The sequence below is a fragment of the Ambystoma mexicanum genome, chromosome 13, assembly GCF_040938575.1.
Source record: "Ambystoma mexicanum isolate Mex_15411 chromosome 13, UKY_AmexF1_1, whole genome shotgun sequence".
Lineage (NCBI taxonomy): Eukaryota > Metazoa > Chordata > Amphibia > Caudata > Ambystomatidae > Ambystoma > Ambystoma mexicanum.
In genome coordinates this window covers 423,891,107-423,916,518 of record NC_090938.1, presented here as the reverse complement: position 1 = coordinate 423,916,518, position 25,412 = coordinate 423,891,107, and the positions used below count along the sequence as shown (strand labels likewise).

Here is a 25,412-nt window from a genome sequence, read left to right as displayed (position 1 = left end):
AAATAGGATGTGGCCGTCCTTGCCCAGCCTGAGACTCAGCACGCGGCATTGCTGCCTCAACCTGCTCGCTCATGCTCTGTGCTCACTTCGACGGCAGTAGTCAGCAGCACTGTGACTGGACTCCAGAGGCTGCACAGCAGTGCACTGCGCAGGGACACGTGCAGTTTGTTTCTCGCTCGGGCAGTGCATGGAGTCATATGCGCAGGCACGTGGCTCGGGCCGTGGCACGCCACGAGCAGAACTTTCATCTTTGCAGGCAAGTGAAGTTGCAAGCAATTGCCCGGCCATGGCTGTCACAAGGTGTGGTAAGACCCGGGACAGAAAATTGGATGAGTCCCCCTTACCATTTTTTTTGCACTGGGCCAGCGGCGGCACCGGCACAAACAGGAGATGAGAGAAATCTCCCCTTGAGTTTATGTGGAGGAACCCAAATATGGGTAATAATTACAACTGCAAATCATACAGCAAATTTAGATTTCTGTACTGAAGGAAGGTTTATGACAGACTAACTTTTGTATCATATGCATAAAGATATATAGGATGGTATGACGGTGTGTGGTGCGTCATACCAGCATTAAGGAGCATCCTGCCCCTGTGTGCACATTAAAACACACATCATAAACAGTGACAGATAGATGATATAAAGGGGGAGCTGGTGAATTTCTCAACTGAACTAAATGTTTGCATCAATTATGCGGGATCAACAAAGCACAGTGAGGGAGACCAAACGAAACAAAGGGAGTTTCAGGGATGTCTCACTCCCAAGAATATGTTTGAAAATTAGGTTAAATTGATGCATTTTACGGCACTTTCTTTGCAAAATTGAGTAGACATCTCTACAGTTCGCAATTGGTTTTGTATGGAAGCACATGAAAAAAAACAATAGTTGCAAGTCACCAACCATGCACAGGATATTTCCAATACATGTCATGCCGCTTTGCACACAACATATGCCAATATAAAAATATATTCATGCTGGTTGTTCCCATGTATGTCCATTCAGGCTGCACCAATATATGCCATTATTACCATATAAGGACTCCCACACAGTAAAACAAAGAATGTCCAGGCCGAGTATGCACCATAAATGTTATTACTGACTAGACCTGCCTATATTCAATGTGGTTCAGTTTAGCCAAGTAGTATATTTGCTTTACCCATGATGCATGGTCCTGTAAATCAAGGGCAAAGCAAAACAAGCATTGGCAATGCTAACAGTTTGGGTGTTTGTGTAGGTATGAGAAAGGCACTGCTGTATTGGTTTTAACTAGCCGTTGACGTTAGAAGGTGCAATATGGTTTGAGTACCTGAGCATCTAATAGCAGTGCCTAGCAAATGCCTAATACTTAAGCACAAGCCAAAACTGTTGGCTTTGCCATTGCTTGTTTTTAACAGGACATCAGTGAAGGACACGTGGTGCTTTAAAATCAAGTGGCTGAAAGCATACCTGGTCAAGACATTTTTGTTACAGCAGCAGCATGTTTAAAACTTCAATTGGTCATTAACTCTCAGAAGACTCGTTTGAGAAACCACTCGCAGACACTTTGAGGGCAACATTTGATGGTAAGGCTTGATTGAAGTTAGCTCAAAGAGTTCCAATGAGGAGGTGTTTTGGGTAGGGGTAGGCAGGAACTGGGTGGGAATTGCCATAGGGATTAGCATGGACATGGGAAGTTTTCTGCGCTGTGGAAGCCAGTGTGGGGGAAAGCATTAGGGCATTTCTCAAAGGGTCTGTGCCTCTGAGAGGTCAGCTGGGTTGGGATAGGCTCTGCCAGTCTCACATCAGGCAGTGATTAACCACTGACAGGCTCTGCAACAGCCCTATAAACCTTTCAGAGGTATTGGGCTGTCAATATATTTATTCTTAGGCAAGTACATGTTTGATTGTTCTCAGAGTGGATTACAGGGTGAGATGCCTGGGAGGTTTGAAGTAGGCACATTTTACATTTTCAAATTTGCTGCAAAGGTGGAAGGCTATAGCTAATTTCAATATCAGTGTTCTTAATGCAATACATGGATTCTTCCCTCTGTTTCAGAGTGGTAGGAGGCACCCCTAATTAGTATTGTTTATTAGGTGGTGCCTAAGCACCACCTGTGAGCCAAAACTACTACACTGTATTACATATAGGAGAGATATAAGATATCAGGAGAGGCACACAGCTTATGGGCTTTGTTTGGTTATTGACTCACCCATTGACTACCCATGCTAATAATCCCTATCGCCATACCAACCAACTACCTGCATCTTCCCAACCAAAACATATCCTCATGAGAACTCTTTGAGCAATCTCTATCAAACAGTAACACCAAACCTTGTGCAGTAGAGGGCCTTACAGTGTTATTTCTAAGCAGTCTTCTGAGAGTTATTGGCTCAACTCCCCACCTATCATGAGGCTGGGGGATCTGCCCCCTCCTGTTTCCTCCCCTATTTGCTTGCATATCCATTGCTGCCAAACTGCCTAACCTCCCCCACCCCCATTCTTCGCTCCCCGATCCATTGAATCTCTGCTTTCCTCAGTGTGTACTTTCTCCTAAGACATGTAAAGCGCTTTGTTGCTTGCCGTATCATGGTCTGTGCTCAATAAATACCCTAATAATAATAATAGCAATACAAATAATAATTGCAGCTGTAATTGTGCTACTGGTGTAATAGAATGTGTCTTAACCAAGTGTGCCTTCAGCCAATTGATTTATAAGTAGTGTGTGTCCTTGCATCTCTTCCATGTACTGAAGTCATATTAAAAACAAGCATTCTCAAAGACAACAGTTTTGGATTGTGTATAGGTATCATAGGTGTTTGCCAAGCACTGGTATCATTTGCCCAGGCGTTCACACCATTTTGCAGCGGTTGTCATATCATGGTCAAGTATCACCACTGAGGCAGTGCATGCCAAATGCCTATCCAAGGCTATACAAAAACCAAATCTGTTGACTTTTATCAATGCTCGTTTGTAGTGGTTTCATACAGTTCAATACACTCTCCCGTGTTATTGTGGGTTCACGCAGAACATATCATTTTTCCATGTTATAGTGCATTCGAAGATGGAAAGTTTGTATTACACCCATTTCAAGTGTGCTTTATAAGAGGAGAAATGTGCCTTAAACCCTCAGTGTGGTTTGGAAGGTACATCCCACCTTGTGCACAAGAGATTCTGGGGGGGCATATGCCATTATATCCCCCCCCATTTATAATTGTGAGGGGGGTTTGTCCCCCCTATCCCCACCATGTCCTATGTCTTATGCCCATGGGAAGATGCATCAAACTCATCTTTTGAAAGCGTACTGAATGATGACTCGGAATATGATGTGGTTGAATTGTACTCTACTAACGGATGGATTGGACTTGTTTTGTTTGTTTGGTTACCATGTAGTGTTTAATGTGTAAGCTCCACTACCTATGTTTATAACAAATAAAATGTTTTATTTAAAAAAAAAAAATGCTTTATAACCACAATGAGCTAGATATGACAATAACAATATAGTTGCATGTTTACAGAGTTTCTCTGTGGGAGCTGCTAAAAGTAAGTTGTCAATGTATTGAATCAACGTAACAGATACGGCCAATTTCAGGGAATCGAACTGTTCCTTAAGTGCCCTACAGTATATGCTTGGGCTCTCTGTATAGCCTTGTGGTATTATAGTGAAAGTATATGCTCTCCCACCGAGGGGAAAAAGCAATTAAAAATCTGATTTCTGTATGTAATGGTATACTAAAAAATTCATTTTTCATGTCAATCGTTGAAAAATATTCTGCATTTGGTGGTATCATGGTAAGAATGGTGGTAATGTCTGGAACCATTGGAAATTGAGGTACTGCAATCGTATCAATCACTCTCAAATTAATTACAAGATGATATGGTAGATATGCGTCCCCTTTTTTAAAAACAGGTAAAATGGGGCTATTGCACACACTCCCCGTTATTTCTTCTATGTCTATGATCCCCTGTCTTACTAAGTCTGAGACAATCGTTTCATGGGCTGAATAACCTTCGGGGGATACTTTCTACTGAGGAATACGTGGATAAATTGCTCCCTGATGTATTAGTATTTTTACTTGGGCAATAACCTTAAGACCAAAGTCATTATCTGATACTGCCAATAAGGCATCAATGACATTATCAAACTCTGGTGGCAGAGGTTTTGCTAAAAAATGATTCATTTTCGAAGGGTATACTATAATGTGTACTCTTTCTGGCATTCAATAAATAGTAGCACACAACTTTCTCAACAAATTTTATCCCAAAACATTTTCTCCACACTGTGTAGTTAAAGGATAGTTCCGGGACTTTTTTTTTATTGTCCCTACGGTTCGGCCATGTGTTTTTAAGCATAAATCGGTAGATCGTAGAAAACTTTCCTATGGACCTTACCCGACTTTTCGTCCATTAACGCACTCAAAATCAGCCGCCATTTTCTGATAATCCTATCATTTCCCCCCATCGACCTGGCTCACCTGCTTTTGCGGCACTAAATCAAATCCCCCGCCCCTGAAACAGACATCAGCAGACGCGTACCGCCCATTTCCCAACGCCAGAGCACGTTTCGTGTCAACAATCGCTGCGCCTCAGCTAATGACGTGTCGCCATGGAAATGACAGGACGCCTCTTTCCTCAATAAGTATAAACACACCGTTTCACAACACACAGCAGCAGATTTTCGATTCCATTACTCTCTCTGTGTTACTTTGAGTATTCTGTGACTCGTTTCTGTGCTCTGGTCAGCTACCTTCGCCGCTTCTAGGCCTTGTGAACACCTGTACCATCTCTGTAAATTATTTTACTTTCTTTACCACACAATGGCTACAATAATGCCGTATATGTACGAGCCCGAGTACACCGAGGAGGAACTACTGGAAAGGCAAGCACGCGAAAACGATGGGGATTCGGACGGCAGTTGGGAGGACCAGTCAACGGATGAAGAGCCTGGACCATGTCGCATGGACGGCGTCTCCACCTGGTGCACGTGCAATCGGTGCGAGCTAATGCCAACTGAGGAGGAGAACTGCTGCTGCCGTGAAAATTCCGGGTGCTTGGCCTACATTTCGGAAGGCGAGCCAAGTCCGCAATGCATCACTGAGCTGCCAGAGTTCAGGGAAGCCTGCCTCTCACGGACCGTGTTGAGAATGATGATGGTGCTTATGCACGAACTTCGCGGCACTGTTTGTCCGCGTAATCCGAGTAACGAGTAAGTATACTCTGGTTGTGATGTCAGTGATGCCACTTGGTTCCATATTGTGCATTTTCTAGATAGAATTTTTTTCAAAGCAGAATGACATTTTTTACCTGAATCGACATTGATAAGAAAGTTTTGTCATTTTAATACAGTTTGCATCTTTCTTTTTCACAGGTGGTACAGGCTGGTGGCCTATCGTTGCTTCACTTGGTGGCTTCACGGGAGGCTCGGACACCGCGTTCGGAGAGTAATACCTGCCTGTGCGGTACTTGCCATTAGACAACATTTCCCCAGCGACAGTGGACAATACCGCAGATTTTCCCTGGATGTGCTGCAACCGGAACTTTACAATGTGTAATGTTTATTATTTATGTTCAATTGAAATTAAGATCTAAAATAAAACCCAACATATATTTTAACAATGGTTGTTTTGATTTTTTAAATGAATCTAGTGTGTCTCCATTGAATAGAATAGTCTTCCTGTGCCTTGTCTTGTCACACCACATGTCTCCGGCCAGCATCCTCCCTCACGCTGGCCGCCCACCTTCAATCCACATAACCGTTGAACCCATATGCAGCAGACATACATATGTTATTTTGCGGGTTGGCATCAAGCCTCCCGGCCTTGCCTCCACCCCCAAAAATACTTACCACACCACTTTGTTCAAGCGTTGGCAATAAAAGGCCGTTGGATTTTATTGATACAAAACATGGTTATAGGTAAATAATCAATATGGTTGATCATAATAAATCATCCTTTTGGGCACCGGGTACAGAGATGACCCCCTCTGGCCCGTGCCGCCTTGCCACCACAGGCCAGCCTGCTGCTGACTAACTGCCTAGGCATCCAGGGTCTCCAGGGTGAACTGCACCCATATATTCTCCTGGGAGGCTGAGGTATTTATAAACTCACCCCCCTGCCTTCCATGTACTAGATCCTGCAGCCTGCCTCTTACATGCAGTTAGATGGCCTCTCCTTGGTGAGGCCCTGCGGCAAACGAGTCTTGTCTGCACGACCACCGCCCCAATCCACCCCCCCGCCCTATCAAAGGCAGTTCGCACCGGGGTACTTGCGCTGGCAAGTGGAGCTGTCAGGGAGCGATAAAGGCCAAGAGGTGCCAAATAGCATGTACAATTCAAAGTGGTCTATAGAGCATGGGTTGTTGTTCCCATGTCTACCTCCAGACCCCGTGTCTCCTGCCAAGCATCCCCCCTCATGCTGAACGCCCCCCTGCAATGCACATGTGTGTCTCCATTCACGAGTCTTCCTGTGTCTTGTCTGCACGACCACCGCCCCAATCCACCCCCCGCCGTATCAAAGGCAGTTCGCACCGGGGTACTTGTGCTGGCAAGTGGAGCTGTCAGGGAGCGATAAAGGCCAAGAGGTGCCAAATAGCATGTACACTTCAAAGTGGTCTATAGAGCATGGGTTGTTGTTCCCATGTCTACCTCCAGACCCCGTGTCTCCTGCCAAGCATCCCCCCTCACGCTGAACGCCCCCCTGCAATCCACATAAGTGTGTCTCCATTCACAAGTCTTCCTGTGTCTTGTCTGCACGACCACCGCCCCAATCCACCCCCCGCCCTATCAAAGGCAGTTCGCACCGGGGTACTTGTGCTGGCAAGTGGAGCTGTCAGGGAGCGATAAAGGTCAAGAGGTGCCAAATAGCATGTACACTTCAAAGTGGTCTATAGAGCATGGGTTGTTGTTCCCATGTCTACCTCCAGACCCCGTGTCTCCTGCCAAGCATCCCCCCTCACGCTGGACGCCCCCCTGCAAACCGCATAATGCCACGACATATACACGTCATTCATTCACAAACACACCCCTGTTTCGAATTCTTTATAACCCACTTCATATTTCTAATGAGAACTTCTTTGCGCTTTGCTAGTCAACCCGTGAAGGTGCTGGTTATCTGCTCTTCGTCTCTGTGAACTGCCGTGACCACTTCGAGGAAACTCGTCAGTTTGCAAACCTGTGAACTGCTCCCTGTTCTACGACAAGAAACTACTCTGATCCCTGCATCTAACTGTTTGTTCGTCAAGGTAAGGCCATGTACCATAATCATTTTGCGTCCAATTTCTTTTCGTTCAAGACAGTACATGCAAGGAACTAGTCACATGTTCTGAGTTTAGTCAAATTATTTTTCTATTTTTTTAAAGTTATTCAAATACTTATCCGCATGTGAATAATGTGTATAGTTCCAAGAACCAAAACGAACCTTGCATTGAACCTTTTATGTGTCATTTAATTTTTTAACACATTGGTATTCATAGAGAATTGTTGATCTTTACTTTTCAGAACTTTCCACAATGCCTGCCTGTTCCATTGGCGGTTGCCCTTCGAAGACTCATAGTAAATCTGAAGGTACTATAATGCATGTTTTCCCTAAGACAATAGATCAGATAAGAGAATGGGTCCGATATTGCGGATATCCACCGTCTGAGCTTGAAAGTAGAGTCCTAGAAGTCTTTGCGGACAAGAGGGGTGATCGATACCGCATCTGCAGCAGGCACTTTACCTCAGACATGTACTCCACATCATTGCTAATAAAGAAGAACACACCGCGAGCGAAGCGAAAATTGCTCTCAACCGCTATTCCCACTCTATTCGTCCACATCCCTCCACTGGTGAGTCAAGTTTACGTATTTATCTCTCGGCCTTGCGGTAGTGTGTAGCATTAGCTAACAATAATTTCCCCATTTATGTATCCACTCAATATGAAGGCGGAAGATTCTCCATCCGTGTCGTTATTGCAGTCATCAGCCACTTCAAGCGCCTATCGGGTAATCTTACTTAGCTATTCTGCCACTGACTTGTTTTAGGCATGTAAATCAATAGTTTTAATTTATCGTGTGATTATTTTACCTAATGGTACACCCTTGTACTCGTCCTCTAGTCTTTGTTTTCAGTTATAATTATTGTTATCCAAAATAATGCAAGTACTGTCTTTCAGGGAGATGCTGAGGAGTCCAACGCATTGACGACAACCGTTGATGTCACTCAGATGCTCGAGGTACGTTTCCGGACAGTTCCATCGATGGCGATCATCAGATCTTGCATTCTTGTAGCGTGATTGTTACACACAATGTTTCTTTCGTTTTTAGCCATTGACATGTCCTTCTGTCGTCGCCCTCCTATGTGTCTTCTTTTTTCAATATTGTGTTCATTACTAATGAAAGTCCTATGTTTCAGGGAGTCGATGGAGCATTAGTCCAAGAAGAAGGGGGAGCATGCAGTTACGGGTCGGCGCAACAGCTTGCAGAAGTGTGCACCGCAGTTACATCGTCCCTTGATGTTCTTATGCATTTCGAGGTATGGATACTGACAGTTCGATCAAGCGAAATCATATGACGTGATTACATCCGCTATACTTCCTTCTTTATTAACGCAAGTACTATGTTTCAGGGAGATGACGGAGCTTCTTCTACAAGAACATCACCCCTAGTAGTTGATGCAGATCTCTGGGTGGTGACACTTCCAACGATCGAGCAAATCGAATCATATTTAGATAGCCATTATTTATTTTAGACAACTGATCATTTGTGCAGGTCTATTTAGATGAGCCGTTGACGCCTGCACAAAGTGTTTGTTCTTTTTAACAAAATAGAAAACCATACTAATGCAATTACTGTGTTTCAGGGAGTTACTGAAGCATCATCTTCAATAATATCATCAATGGAAGTCTATGAGGAGCCCGAGGTATGGATCTTGACAGTTCCATCTAACTAGATCAACAATGCGTGAATAATTGTCGTTTGAATGTTCTACACAAAGCGTTCATTCGTGTTTTGCTATTGAGATGTACGTGGGTATTGGTCCCCAAGTACATTTTGTGTTTTCAATATTATTATACATACTAATGAAAGTTCTATGTTTCAGGGAGTCGATGGAGCGTCAGTGCGTGATGGATGTGCTTATCATGAAAATATAGTCGTTGCAGCGCAAGAGGAAGTGGAGACATGCACACACGAGTCGGAGCAACAGCGTCCCGATGTTGAAGTTCGAGGCAAGAAAGTTTCAAAGAAAAGAAAGCAAAAGAAGGTTAGTGTCCTGGTCACTATATTATGTTGTTTTTCACTGTTAATAGTTCAATACTGTAAGTTGTGTTTAAACTGAACATCCCTTTTCCAATCTGTCCTCTAGTTGCGAGTGGGTGTACGAACTAGATCTACACAGACAGTGAAGCGAACGAGAGATGTTGCTTGTCAAACCTTTTGGCAGGGACTTGAGTCTGGAGATGCATTGTGCCAATGGGAAGAATATGAAGTGATTGACAACGGAGCTATACCACATCCAGCCATTGATAGTGAATGTCCTCCTGGTAGTTCGGATGCAGTCGGAGATCAATTCACAGAATCCACACCCGCAAAAACTAAGACCGCGAGAAAGTTGAAGAAATTGTTTTATCCACCCATCGCCGGAGAAGGAACAGATGTTGCAATGGAAGAGAATGAAGTAGACGACAATGAAACACCATCAATATCACTGAACATAGCGGAAGACGATATCAGAGATTCTACCTTTCATGTGAGTGACATGTCCTCAACGTTACAGGGCGAACCAGCTGGGATGCAGAGTGACAGTATAAGGAAAGAGGCCAAATTCATTGTATTCGATAGTTGTTTGATTGATATTATTATTCGGATGAAATGTGGGCATTCGGTTGGTGGGGAAGTATGTGGGGAGCCATTGATTAATGTGACTCGTGCAATTCGAGGCACTAACCTTAAAATACATGCCACCTGTACAAAATATCATCCTTTCTCATGGTCTGCACAACCCATGCTGGGGCAACTGCCAGCAGGCAATCTACTTTGTGCAGCGGCTGCACTTTTTAGTGGTTCAAGTTTTAAAAAGTTAGAGTCTTTCTTTCAGTTTGTGGGAATCCATTTCATTGCGAAAACTCAGTTCTACAAATACCAAACCGATTATCTATTTCCAGCCATTAGCGAAGCTTGGAGAATGGAAAAAATGTCTATTGATAGTACATTCGCGGGCAAACGGTTCAGGCTAGCCGGTGATGGACAGTGCGACAGCCCAGGATTTTCAGCCAAGTACTGCACCTACCACTTTCAGGACATGGAAAGTAAGAAAATTGTGAGTTCGGTGGTCGTGCAGGTGTCACAAAGTACATCCTCAGTGGCCATGGAGAAAGTTGGCTTTGTAGCATCATTGCAAGAACTACAATTGCGGGGAATGGTGATCGACCTGATAGCCACGGACAGACACGTTTCAATTGCCAAGACAATGAGAGAAGAGTACAAAAATATAAATCACCAATTTGACATTTGGCATCTTGCAAAAACAATCAATAAAAAAATGTCGGCTGCAGGTAAAAAAAAAGATATGCAAGGTATTTCACAGTGGTCCAAGTCAATCAGCAACCATCTTTGGTGGAGCTCAAAAACATGTGGAGGGTCGTTGGAAATTCTACTGGAAAAATGGCGGTCAGTAATGTTACACTGTAGCAACGTTCACCGCTGGACCACAAACCAACATTTCCACAATTGTGAACATGGCCATTTGTCCACAGAGGAGGCACGGAAGAAGAAGTGGTTGATTCCTTCATCACCCACTCACAAAGCCATTGAAAAGATTGTATTTGATAAAACTATAACAAGAGATTTGAGGGGACTCACGGAATTCTGCCACACAGGAGATTTGGAGGTGTTCCACAATATGTGCCTAAAGTACAGGCCAAAACGATTGCATTTCGGCATGGAGGGCATGATAAATCGGACTCTTCTAGCGGTCTTGGCACATAACCATAATGTTGGCCGTCAACAAAGTAGGACGACCGGAACTTTAGGGACGCTTCGCTACAATAAGGCCTTCACTAAAAGAAGTAAACAATGGGTGATCAAACCAGTGTTTGAGGATATGCAATATGAGTTTATTGAGAGACTTATTGTTGACGTCCTAGATAGGCACATAAATGGAGTTGTGAACGAACCTGTGCAGGGGACAACTGCATTGCCACCCAAAATTGCCTCTGTTCCATGTCCACCTAAAGAAGAGCTCATTGAGAAATACACATCACGGTTTAAATGAACCACCCGGGTGTCACCAGTAACTTTGCTCTCGAGTCTCCTCATGTCGCAGGCCCATTGAATATGTGTAGCTATGTATCGTGTAAATAAAAGTGATTGCTCAGTGTACATGCAATGTGTCTATCCACCCTTGTTCATTTGCGCATTAAATTAAACCAAACAGTAATATAAATCATTTTTCAAAAAATATAGAATGTCTCCGTATTTATGGTTCTCTGGGGCTGCAAAGCATGCAGACAAAATGCAAAGATGGAGTGTAAATTTCAAGTCCTGTGAGATGGCCTTACACTGAATGTAGCTAACTAGGAATGTGTGCTCGTTCAAAGTGAAGGTCAGCTGCTTTGATTTTTTGCTCGGGTGCCGGAATGGCCCACGACTCAGTATAAGGTTCTATTGTTATTTGACCTTGACAGGCCGGGACCATCCCGAAAGACTTCTTTTTGAGGGTGTGGTGCAATAACGTAAGAAACGATAATGAATAAAATTTCAGAAACGATAGCCATTTAATGTTCGTTCATTAGAAGAAATAACGTCGGCATAGAAGGAGTGGTATTTCGGGGCTGCCCTACGCACAGACACAATGGAAAATGCAAATATAATGTAAGTAACTCTTTAGATGAGTTTATACCGCAATTTAATTACTATACAGTAGCTTTAAAGACGGGTTAAGTTGTACTTGTTCGTTCTATGTGGCATATTGTTTTGTACCGCGCACTATCTTGAGGAGAACCATCTCCTTTTACGGAAGCACCTCAAAACCTTCCTCTTTGCTTCTGCTTTCTCTCTCCCTCTCCCCTGCTACAACTGGTCCACTGTCTGCGACCTCGGTCCTGGGCCCTTCCACTCTCCACCTGCACTGCCTCCCTGTCAACCCCTGCACTGGGGGACTGTCTCAGTATCCTACAGCCCCCCCTTGACGTATAATACCCAGTTGCACTGTCCTAGCTATGAAATAATTTCCCGACCTAATATATAAAATGAATCATTTTAATAAAGATCTGATGGTGAGACTAATTTCATTTTTTATGTTTTTAAAACAGGTACATCCTTCATTATTGTCCGTGTCACGAGTACCAGACACCGGCGGATGGGTTTTATAACCGCCAGTTGCTTCTCCGCGTGAACAACGTTAGCACCCTGACCATTTTATGGGACGATCGCCAAGTACAAGTATGCCCTTACGCGGTACTAACGGCTAGATGCAACATACAGACCGTTGTGGTGGCCTAGTGCCTCGTTGTTGGAACAGCCATGCGATTATCAGTGCGACCGAAGAGCTTATTTTATCGTAAACCAACACCCTGTGTACTGCACACGAACATCGCTTGCCTCAAGACGAACTATTTTGGATCGAGAGCAAAGAAAAATGCAAATCGCAGAATATTCTCTAAACATTTGATGTCCAATAAATGTACTTTGCCAAATGGACAATCTTGCTGTTTGCTTTTAAACCACAGTTTCATATTCCGAATTGTGGCGCTGTATTGTGAGATGATCTAAGACCCTGTGTACAGCAAAGGAACATTGCGTGCCTCAAAACGAACTTTTTGGAACGTGAGCAAATAAAAATGCAAATCGCTGAATATTCTCTAAACATTTGATGTCAAATAAATGTACTTTACCAAATTTACAATCTTGCGGTTTGATTTAAAAGTACACTTTCATATTCCGAATTGTGGCGCGCTGTGTTGTGAGCTGATCTGTGTTGGTTTCCGGGTTCTGTGTGGAGTCGCGTAGAAGACGCCTGGGCGCGTTTGCCTACGCAGCACAGTCACGTCACGGATAGAGGCGGGGAATATGAATGTTTTGATAAAGTCTGTTTCAGGGGCGGGGGATTTGATTTAGTGCCGCAAAAGCAGGTGAGCCAGGTCGACGGGGGGAAATGATAGGATTATCAGAAAATGGCGGCTGATTTCGAGTGCGTTAATGGACGAAAAGTCGGGTAAGGTGCATAGGAAAGTTTTCTACGATCTACCGATTTATGCTTAAAAACACATGGCCGAACCGTAGGGACAATAAAAAAAAAGTCCCGGAACTATCCTTTAATAAGAACTGTATCTCACTAGCTGCTCGTCCTAAAAGAACAGGCACTGCGACCGATACTTTACTAACTATGGGTGTTCCAGCGAACCCTACTGAAATATTAATATGCCCACTCAAAGGAATATCTGGAAAGTTAGCATGATCTATACAGCTCTTTTGCGCCCCAGTGTCTCCTAGAAATCAATGCTCTTGTCTCCCAACGTTCATGTGAACCTATGGCCCTGTCTGATCCACAGGGATGGGAATTGGTTCCATTTTCATTTTAGGGCTGTCCTATTCTGAGAAATCACAAGAGAAATCCACAATATTGTATTGATTAGTAACAAAAGACTTGCTGTGATTATCAAAAACATTTGAGTTAATAGTGACTGTAGTAGTTGCAGCAGGGCCAGCCACAGGCCCAGGTGGTACCCATGCACCACTATCTCCTACCTGTTCTCCCTGACGTCCTCTTCCCCTTCTTTCATATAGTGCACTTCCCCTATGCAACAAGGCTGGGCACTGTGCCCTCCAGCGGCCCCCCTGTCTGCAATATGCACACTGAGTAGGCCCTGGCAGTGAAAATGATACAAATGGACCAACACCTCCTCCCCTTGAGCCAATTGTTGTACTTGCTCTATTAGCACTCTTGTCCTAAGATCCACTCTCTTCTTTTCTGATTTCTCTTTCTCCATAATCACTCTATTCTCATAATATTGAGCCATATGTAGAATATCTGACAGTGTTTTAGTCTACCAAGCACTCTCTGATTGCATTATAAGAAAGCTAATTTCTGGTAACAATTGCCGGACAAATGTTTCTACAAATAATTGTTTCCCTGCCGGCGTAGTCATTTCTTGTCCTGAAAAATCATTAAATATCTGCTCAAACTTATTAAAATACTCTTTTATCTCATCAGTTTTATTCTGGACACATGCAGCAAGCTTATCCCAATTAATCTTTTTCTACGGTACCACCCTTTTCAGTTGTGCAACTATTATAGTGGGAAGGTTAAGTACTACAGGAGCGGGTCTTTCGCCAGCTGTCCTATTAGAATCAAGCTGAAAAGGTGCATCTCATGTCCTCCCCAAAGTTGCAGGGTCAGTGACAATTCTAATTGGTGTCCACATATCTGATGGCAAAATTACTGAGAATAGAGTTTCCAAATCCCTGCTGGTTAAGACAGAAGTATTCAAAATGGCCTCTAATTCTTTATAAAACCCCGTAGGAATGTTCCTAATGTCAGGGATTGCCTGTTTCAATGCATTTAATTATTGCCTGGAAAAGGGTATATGAACAAATTGGGTATCATACTTAGCAGGCTGCATAATGGGTTTCACTTGATTATCAAGGACAGGATCTCCTTGAGCTTCAAGTGTAGCATGCTGTGGTATATAAACAGGTGGCACCTCCTGCAAAGGAAGCTGGTAGCTACGTGATTTTTGCCGTTAAGTGGTTGAGTTGCTCTGGGATACTCATTGTAGATGCATTATCTATTATTAGTTTTAAGTGGTGCAACTCCGTAGAATTCTCTAACTCACCTTCCTCACATTGCTGCATAATTGAATCCAACATTACTTTCATGGGATGCATCTGCATCTGGGGGACATACTGACAAAAAGTACTACATATGACCGAAAGAGGGGTCAAAGTGGTGGCCCATCTAAGAGCGGTACATGTGATTAACTGTAATTCTTCCTCTGACACACAAGATTGTTTACATGCTGTGATGATTACGGGCTGTTGGACATACTCAGAAGTATTAGTTTCAGTTTCTATACCAAATCGATCTTTCTATAGTCCTTTCATTTAATCATATATCTCCCAAAGTCCTTTAACATGCGAAAAAACACCCTTCTCTGTATGCCAAGAGATGGCAGCTAAATTTAAATCTTGCAATTCCCTAGGAACTGCTGTAGGCAATTTTTGTTCCCACTGGATTTGAACCTTGTCCCCCAAACATTCTAATAGAAGTAGTCACTCAGGACCTTGGGTTTCAAGTACTTCCTCAACCACATTCTGTCTGACTCCGCTGAATATTAACCGAATAGCCTGCTCTCTCAATTTCCTTTTTTGGGTAGACATTAAAGTAGCTTGTGTATTCCTAATAAAATGTTCTAATTTCCTTGCCTTTTCTTTAGTCAATGGGCCATGTATATATTCACTGGGACAATCTACGCAAGCATCTGATATGTCATTTTCTTCTAGTAGGACGTGGGTGGTTTGTGGATCCGGAAGAATGGGAGGGAGTTTAGGACCCGGCAGCCCTTATACTAATTAGCTCTGTGGTTGACCATAAGGAGGCGGAGGTGCAGTGGGAAGGAGATGTTGGCGAGGGTTATTAAGAATCTGTTTTTATTACAGGATCTTGGGTAGTAGTAGGTATAATGGGGTAAATTCCTATACGATAGCAACTAACCTGTATTTGACATACATTTTGTATGCCGGGGTACCTTCTGAGGGTACAGGCGGACCAAATTCTTAGTCTTTCGTCGAGCAAATGCAACAAAGTCCGGACCAACATTTATTAAGCTTACTGGGACCAGGCATCATAAAAACGTTCAGATTTTTCATGGCTAAAGAAGTTATTTGCAAATATCTTCGGTTTAATCCCCCAACCAAGTCTTACCTGCCAAACAGATATTCTTACTGACAAAGTTCCTTCTCAGTTGCTCTAGGCGAAATATTGTGTGCATTTCGAAGGTCCCCAGCTGGGAGAGGGTGTCTATGGAGAGAAGTCTGCCGATGGAGGCTATTTTCAGCTGCAAGCAATTAAATATCCATGATAGCTGGGATCCCCAAAACCAAGCGGTCCATTCAGCAGGTTCCTCTCCATCACACCTAGTCAAGGCGCCCTCAATCCTTAGGGGGGCCCCACAGTGGGCGCCATTTTGAGACTTATAAGCACTAGAATTCAAACAAAATGGAGCATTCTGAAACAGAGTTTCAAAATTGCAAGGTAAGATTTAATTTGTGCACATTAAACACTCGAGCGGGTTTCAGGTTCTTCCATGAGCAGTATTTCATGGAGAGTGGAGAAGTGAAGTGCCTGAATGTTTCACTGTGTCTCTTCTTATACAAAAACAAAGCCTGCATCAACATAGGTTATTTGTTATTCATTTACATAAGATAATAACGCAAATAGGTTCAGACTTCATGCACAATGGTAGCTCTAAACCCAAGAGGGCAGGACAAATTGCATATTCAACAGATGCGATGGATAGGTCAAGAGTCTCCACTTTGCTTGTGGCTTAATTAGAAGCTCTATCGACCAGTTCACGGATGGTGACTTGTGTTTGCAGTCTGTAAACACAGAACCTACGTGCCCTTCATTCCAACAATGGTCACCCTATTTGCACAACCTTTAAAAGATACCTTTCTTGCTTACAACAGAATGGAAGGGATGAACACTATGATTCTGTATGTAACTAATCTAGGCTTAGTGCAGTCAGTCTTTACATAGTATTTAGCTAAGAGAAGGAAACCATATTGAAACAGCTTTTCTTACTTTGCTAAATGGGATGATCCGCCTCTAATGTTATTTAAACTAGGTTTATCAGTCAAGGTCAGGTGGCTAAAACATGCACTCTACATGGACCCCGTCTTTTCTTGTAATGCCTGACAGAAAGAAGCCATAAACACATTTCTATTTTTTTTACTCGATGACTGACAAATGCAACCTCATTTTTAACATTACTGAGAGAACAGGATTTTGATTGCAAAAAAAGGATTCGCTTAGGGCTAAGAAAATGCAAATTATTATTATATTCTAACATTCAAGGATTCTCACATCCTCAACACCTAGGCCATCATGTCGCCCCCTTTGCCACCTGACTCGCTAGAAGCCGTCCACCTCTCTCCTCCCCACCACCCTGTACAGCATGTGACCCTCTGTATCCTACCCCCGCTGTTTATCTGTTCTGTTGTTACCTCGGAAAAGCACTCTGTTGTGTATCTGTATTGTTGTATACCTCTGCAAAGAGCTCTGTTGTTTCTCAAAGCTAGGTCTGCACTCGATAAATACAATAATATTAATAATATAAGTTCAGTTGCTGAAATTGTCCACATCCTGGTTGCACCATTTAGCCAATGTGTGTGATCATGGCCAAATCATTTAATCGCTCTGTCTTATCTGCAGCCTCTGCAAGTGATTCACTTCATAGCGTATGTTAATATATCATGCTATTATAAAAAAAGCCTAATGATTATAGATTTTCTCCATATATAATAATAGTGCATGTCAGGTATTTTACACCACAGTTATTTTCCACTTGGCTTAATTATTGCAACTTATTCTAAAATCACTTCCCATGGTGCTTTTAAGTATCAAAGACTGATGATGCTCCTTTCAATGCTCTTTTCTGTGAAGTCACTTCTATTGGCGCAACACATGTGTAAATTAGAAGGTCTGCATGTATTTTGTCACAGAGGGCCAGGACATAGCTCTAAAAGGGGAGTTTCCTGCATTTGTAATGGTGCTACCGTTTTATTGTTTTTTGTTATGCGCATGTGTTAAAATGCCATCTGCCACTTATGTTACTAAAAAAGTGAATGGGGGGGGGGTGCATGTGATACCGCTACCAGGTCTAAAGTGTCCAGCGAAACCATTTAGCAGAGTTCACCACTCTATTGGCTGCATGTAGGGCTGCACAGGAAACAGCGTATAGCTTGCACTGCAACATTGTCAGTAAGCTCAGAGAAGTAGTTTGCATTGTTAGTTCAATGCCTTTATTTACAAAAAAAGTTATAGCAAGGGACCTTTTTATGTAAAAAAAAAACACTTAATAACGTTGAAATTCAGTCTGCAGCAAAATGTCACTCGTGTCTGTTTTGATTCAATAGTTTGACGGTCTGACTTCCGGTGCCACACAGCAACTTTGTTTTTCATTCCCAAACCACCCCTGAGCTCGTTCGGATACCCCTCTCTGCACACTTACTTTCCTGTTTTGTATTGTGGCCCCAGTCTACAAACCACCACTCCTTCAACCTCATTGCAAGGTTGGCGGTAACCCGCCGGTGCTACAGTCGGGTTCCCACCGACCTCATAACACTGTTCCGCTGCCTGAGATTCCGGTGCCCCCGGGACATGACAAGTCCCGGCGGCCCGGGGTGTCAGGCGGCGGAAACGGTAAGTCCCTATTCCCGTGGAGTCCCATAGGACTCACAGGAATGGGGACACTGAAGCACTAGCTCTGTGAAAACCAGGGCTGCAGGGGCCGGTGCTCCCGGCAGGTCAGACCTGCCGGAAGCACCGGCCCCTGCAGGCATTTTCGTAGTATGGCGGTCCAGAAAGGTTGCCGGTACGTTGCTACTGGCACCCTTCTTTCTGGACCGCCAGACTTGGAATGAAGCCTTTTTCAAAGGGCACAGGCTCATCATAACTCAGCACTGCAAAACGATGAAATAATAAATAAATGAGTAATACAAACAACGCAAATGCTTTTTTCCGTATCCTGTCCTTCTGAACACTGGCATTTACTCTTTAAAAGTAGCGCGTTAAGAACAAACGCCAGACTGCGTAGCAGGCATTTGCAGACTTCCTAGGCGCTGTTATTAAGCATCATCTGCTCAGTCTACATCGAGGAGGTTTCAGAGCAGCATGTGGTGCCCTATACATGACCAGTATTTGTTATCAATCACCAATCTATCCCATTTTTATTACAGAATTAGTGATGCCTTCTTGTCACGCACATTTACAAAATCTTCAGTTATTGACCTGTACACAAAAGTAATTAATGGGGAAGTTATTGAAATCAATTTTTTTTTTCTTTTTAGGGTGCTTGAGCGAGTGGGACGGTGTTAACTGCTGGTCGTCTGATTTCATTGGTGAGACGGTAGCTGTCAGCTGCCCTGATATCCAGGGACTATTTAAGAAATCAAATGGTATGACTCGTGTTATAATAAAACAAATCATTTTCTTTCACGATTGTCAATTTACTGGTTAGAGTTTATATCCAAAGGAAATGCTGTGGCACAAAGTGATTAAGGGTTGCTTTCTATACCAAGTTGTTCTATGCACGGTTCCTAGTGATTGCATCGAATGCAAAAGCATCGAAAAAATGCATCGAAAAAATTCATTTAAAAAAAAATAATTAATGGGCCCCCCAACCCCTGTTTTTTTACCGCTTGAAACCCATTATAGTAAAAAAAAACTTTACCTACAAAAAAAAATGCATTTTATTTGATGCTTTTGCATTCGATACTGTGGGCCTCTTTACGAGTTTGGAGGTAGCCATGCCCTTAATAAGGGCAAGGCTGCCTCCAAACTCGGGTCCGGGTCCATGGTCCCTGAATGGGGAAATACCGGGCCATTCCGACTTTGGAGGGCCCGGTATTTCCCAATTCAGGGAACCCGGACCTGGACCATCCCCATCCCCATCCCCATTTGAGCCCCCAAAGGGCTCAATGGGAATAGGGAGCATGCTAACAACGGACCCGTTAATGACGGCCCCGTTGTTAGCATGCTGGTCCCCTCGCGGGACCCGCAAAGGATGTCTGGTCTGACCAGACGTCCAGAGCGGGTCCCGCGAGGGAACCTCGTAATGAGGTGGTACGGGGTTAACGGCGCCGGCACCTTTACCAGAGTCGTTAACCCCTTACTGCCTCACTTGTAATGAGGCCCTATGTATTTGATGCAATGCCTTTGCACTATCTAATGTACAGGGAGAACACTACAAGCCCCCCTCGCCCCTAGAAACAGCTAACAATAGGCCAGCTTGCATTAATTCTGTATGTGGATTGATTCTCCCACAGCCTAATGTCACGCCACAGTTGGCCTCTGACATGGGAGAGAGGGGTAGTACTCCTCTCACATGTACATCACTGTTCTGTCTGCATCTGCTCTGGGAGAACCCACACCAGTGAAGAGGGGCTGGAGGGTAGAAGAGTTGTGGCTACCCTGGCCTCTCCCTGTCGGTGACAGGATGCGTTAGCAAGAATTCAATCCTAAGCTTTTTTTGATGTTTGACAACCAAAGTGATGGTGGATTCTTTGCAGGGAAGTGGTGCTGCTCAACAGACAACGTTTCCACATAAGCTCTGTTGCTAAAAAGGTACTGTTAGTGATTAAAAAGAGGTGGCTTCAGGCCATGTGTGTAACCTGAGCACTATTAGTGAAGCAGCAAATACACGCATACTGTTGCTTTGCATCATTCCGAAACACCTCAGCAGCTGATGTATGAATTTGCCACCTTTCAGATAAAATTATCATGCACTCAAGGAGCAGCTTCTTTTGTGAGCTTCCTTTTAAAAGCTCTATCGGTGCTGAGGAAACATTTTCATACCATAAAACCCTTTATCTTCATAATCAAATATTAGAAACAAAGACAACGTATGGTATGAAATGACATAGCACGCGGCTAAAGTTACATTGCTCTTTACCAGAGCTGGAGAGACAATTTCCAATGTGGCTCATCTGATTTGTTCACATATAAAGTGGACATGCATTATATCACTATAGAAAATGGCTTCTTTATGTCATATATGCATTTAATTCAATGATCTATGCAATTCACTATATGATATATGCCCTTCATTATATGATACATGCTTTACAACACATGACATATTGTTTATTGTAATAAGAAATATTTGTTGGAAGTACTGAATTATATTCCTTATGACCGCTTTACTCCACGGCAGTGACAATCAAGTGAGTATCAATTAGAGAAACACATACTTTCACACATACTTTCACAGGGATGGGTGCACTCATTGATAATCAAACGTTTTGTGGCTCCTGTCTGCCCACTCTGCTTTGATGCAATTGACGATGAAGTGCACCTTTTTTTCTTTTGCCTATTTTATCACGAGGAGAGGTTACATTGATTTAGGCCTTTATGGATCCATCAAAACACAGTGGGGGTAATTCATAGAAATCGGCGCACAAGTGGTGCACGCGGCTGGTGCACAGTGTGTGCGTGCGGCAGTCTGCGCCAGCCGCATGTGCCAAAACCCATTTCAGCGCACAGCGTATTCATGGATTTTAACATCTATAATCAGCCGCGACGCAGAGTGGCGCAGCGACCCTGCAGCAGCGCCAGTTATGCCTCCAACCCCGCCCCGTGCGCCATGAACAGCGCACAAATCCAGTAAATGGCGCAAAGGCCAGTTGACCAGCATACAGCCTCTCAACCACGAAAACGTGTGTAAAACTCCCCGCGCACCCCTCAGAATACACGTACCCTTCTTGCGCTAGCGAAATGGCATGTAAAACTCCCCACACACCCCTCAGAATACACGTACCCCTCTCACGCCAGCGAAATCGTGTGTAAAACTCCCCACGCACCCCTCAGAATACACGTGCCCCTCTCGTGCCAGGAAAATTGTGTGGAAAAAGTCCCCCCTGTGGTGTGGGTTGCCTGTGGGGCATGGCCAGGGTGGATGGGCTGCCTGTGAGGCATGGGGAGGGTGGATATGCAGCCTGTGTGAATTTTGGGGGTGCACGGGAAGTTTCACATGTGATAGGTCCTGTGCAAGCGGGGTACATGCTTTTGTGGGGTACACAGGAAGTTTCACACACGATAGGCCTTGGGCGAGCGTGGTACATGTATTTGTGGGGTACGCGGGAAGTTTCACACGCGATAGCCCTTGGGCAAGCGTGGTACGTGTATTTGTGGGGTAGGCCAGAAGTTTCACATGTGATAGCCCTTGGGCGAGCGTGGTACGTGTATTTGTGGTGTACGCGGGAAATTTGTCACGCGATAGGCCTTGGGCGATCGTGGTACGTGTATTTGTGGAGCACACGGGAAATTTCACACGCGGTAGGGCTTGGGCGAGCATGGTACGTGTATTTGTGGGGAACGTGGGAAGTTTCACACGCGATAGGCCTTGGGGTTGGGGGTACGTGTATTTTGGGGGTGCGCGGGAAGTTTCACACGCGATAGGCCTTGGGGAGGGGGTACGTGTATTTCGGGGGTGCGCTGGGAGTTTTACACGCAATTTTGCTAGCGCAAGAGGGGTACGTGTATTCTGAGGGGTGCGCAGGAATTTTACACACGATTTCGCTAGCGCGAGAGGGGTACGTGTATTCTGAGGGGTGCGCGGGGAGTTTTACACGCAATTTCACTAGCGCGAGAGGGATACGTGTATTCTGAGGGGTGCGCGGGGAGTTTTACATGCAATTTTGCTAGCCTGAGAGGGGTATGTGTATTCTGAGGGGTGCGCTGGGAGTTTTGCATGCGATTTAGCAGTGTCGGTCCTCCCAGGTGTGCCCCCTCCCCAGGCCCTGCAGGCAGCCCACACCACAGGGGACTACCCTACACTCCTGGCCATGCCCTGCAGGCAGCCCTTCCAGCCAGGCCATGCCCCGCAGGCAGACCATTCACCCTGGCCTTGCCCCACAGGCAGCCTATCCACCCTGGCCATACCCCGCAGGCAGCCCACATGGCACCATGCACTTGTGAGCCCCAACACATGTCCCACGCAGCATTGACGGGCACCTGCCAGCAGGCCCCGACTCATGTCCCCTGCACCCCCAGCCACCCAGCATTGACGAGCACCTGCCAGCAGGCCCTGACTCATGTCCCAACCCCAACATGTCATCACGATCCACACTCATGGCCCTTATGGCCACCCAAATCCCTCCCCACGCCACCCCTGTCCAAACACCCAACCAAGTATCCCATGCACCCCACATTGAAATCCCCATTACATGATAAATCCCAAATGGCAAGTATGCACATCAATACATGTCCGTCACACACACACACAATGGGTGCAAGTGAATGAGAAAAACCACATTGTGACATGCATGAAACCAATGATAGAATACCACACAAATGAAGTATGAAACCAAAATGTATTAAATATAAAAGCAAGGGAATGAAAGAAAACCACACAATAATAGTAATAATAAAGAAAAAGCTGCATGTCCAAAATAATAGAAAAAAAAGAATATGAATACAGAATCCAAATAAATCCAAATGAAAATGGCTCCAAAGCGTTCGTCCATCAAAGGAAATCCAAAGGAAAAAAGAAAAATTAACATCCATTGCTCCATGGTAAAAAATTAAAAAAATGAAGTCTAATCCACTCTTCAACTATATACAATGTACAAATCCAGGGTCCATGAGCCCAACAATCCAAATGAAACCCACAAAAACCATACCTTATAAACAGCTATATAGAAAAGCGTGGGGCATAGTCCATGTGACCCAAATTAAAGAAAAATGGAAAGGAAACCTAAGACTAATTAACTATATACAATGGCGGCAGGCAAGTCCTATGGCTCACTCTGTGATGTTCCGGGCCAGGGCATCATCGAACTCCACGTCGATGTCCCAGAGGCAGGCCTCTTCCCTGTCCTCGAGGTCTCGCAGGGATGCAGTCATGGCCTGTTCCAACTCCCTGCGTGTTGCCTCGAGGCGCTCAGCCCGCCACAATGCCCTGCGCATGCAGTTCTCCGCCCTGACCATAGTGAGTCGTGCCTCCTCCGCCCACCACTGCTCCGCATCTATCCGCTGGCCCAACTGCTGCCACAGGGAAGACACTCCCATTCCAAGGTCCTCCTGCCCTCTGGCCGATGCTTGCCCCTCTGATTTTGATGGCCCCGAGACATGATGCTTCCCACGTTGAGCCTGCCACTGCCTCCGACGTAACTGCCTCTGCCAGCACGACGGCATCCGGGCTGATGGAATCCACCGGCGCCATCGTGCATGTGCCCTGCCCGATGATGCGGCACATCCTCCATCTGCTGGGGTCCAGTTGCTGGGGTGTCCACCCCTGCTTGACCTCCGACTCCCGACTGTGGCAGGGATTGGATCTCCATCGGAGGCCCTGGTGGTCTCTGGGCCGGATGACGGCATGGGAAACGACTGGCGCATACTCTTCATAGAGGAGGAGAGGGCCGCCAGAATGCCCGACAGATGTAGGAAACTCCTTACCATGGCCCCTCCCAACTGGGCCACGTTGGCACGCAGCTCTTCGTGATGACGTGCGTGCTCCCCACAGGAAGCACGCACGTCATCACGAATATCACGCATGTGCAATGCAACACCAATCAGGACGTTCTCCATACGGTCACGGGTCCCCTCGTCCGCAGGTAGAAAAGTGCCAGATTACGTGGTCCTCCCCCCTACATGCGGACGGGACTGGGATGGGGCGTCCCTGCTGGTTCATGGTGGTGCAGTCACAATGTCAGGGACAGTGACATGCACACGCCCCTACACGGCAACCTGTGCTGCCTCCTGCCCCTGGACTGCACCACTTGCACCAGTGGTACCACCCCCACCAGGCCCCATGTGCGGCTCAGTAGTGGCCTCCTCCTCCTCTGGGCAAACCACCAACCTGGATGGCTCTACACTGTCTTCCGCTGTTGCAAGCCTCCCTGGGGGCTCACCCACCCCTTCCGCTGCAGCCGTAGTGGCAGACGCAGCCCCAGTTCCCTCGCTCCCGGATGATGGTAATTCCTGGGAGGGTGAATGGGCCTTGCGTCGCCAGCCGGTGGAGGCATCCCCGCCGCTTTGCTCCACAGCGCCGTCTCTGCCCTCTTCTTCACTCGCCGCTGTGTAAAGGGAGACATATCCTGGGAGGATAGCTCAGCGGCAGCGTGCGCGTCTTGGAAGCAAGACGACACGAAGCAGCAACAGGTTCGATCCCCGGGTCCGCGCTTAGAAACCTCCAGGTGTTTAAGCGCGTTATAAATACGTAACTAAGACAAAAAAAACCACAATTACGCAAATAAGAAAAACAAACAATTCCTGTAACAGCGCCTCGATGCCTGCGGGCTGTGTGAGCGCTTTATAAATGTAAATAAATAAATAGAACACAAGCATCAGGGTACTGTACTGTACAATAGTCCCCTTAACAGGAAGCAAAAGCACATGAGTGGTACTGTCAAACATCACTTCCATCATGTCCCTCCACAACACATGGGTCAGTGCAGGCAACACACATGCAGGAACAGGCATGGCACATGCAAAGAACATTTGCATAAATGTCCAAGGAACTGTTGAAACATACAATGGTGGTTTGAAACTCACATGCATCATGGGTCAAACTGATCACATGCACACACATCACCGTAGTTTCATGCATCTGGCCTCATACACCCCAGACACAGTGGATACAAAGATGACTAGGCTGCATCAGTGAATCAGAACATCGTCACAGACATGTGTCATGCATCCATGGCGTTTACAAGTCACACACACGCTACTCAGACACA

The 25,412-nt window shown here is 45.2% G+C and overlaps 1 protein-coding gene across 3 annotated transcripts in view; it reads left to right on the top strand.

Annotated features, from left to right (window-relative positions):
* LOC138521298 (vasoactive intestinal polypeptide receptor 1-like) overlaps positions 1-25,412 on the top strand; it is a 1,228,255-nt gene that overhangs the window by 936,954 nt on the left and 265,889 nt on the right. For all 3 annotated transcript variants that reach the window (XR_011283008.1, XM_069634032.1, XM_069634033.1), the window contains exon 3: positions 19,023-19,130. Coding sequence is in view for 2 of the 3 variants with exons in the window: in XM_069634032.1 (XP_069490133.1) it covers positions 19,023-19,130 (108 nt within the window). In the remaining variant the exon portion in view is untranslated. The remainder of the gene's footprint in view (positions 1-19,022; positions 19,131-25,412) is intronic.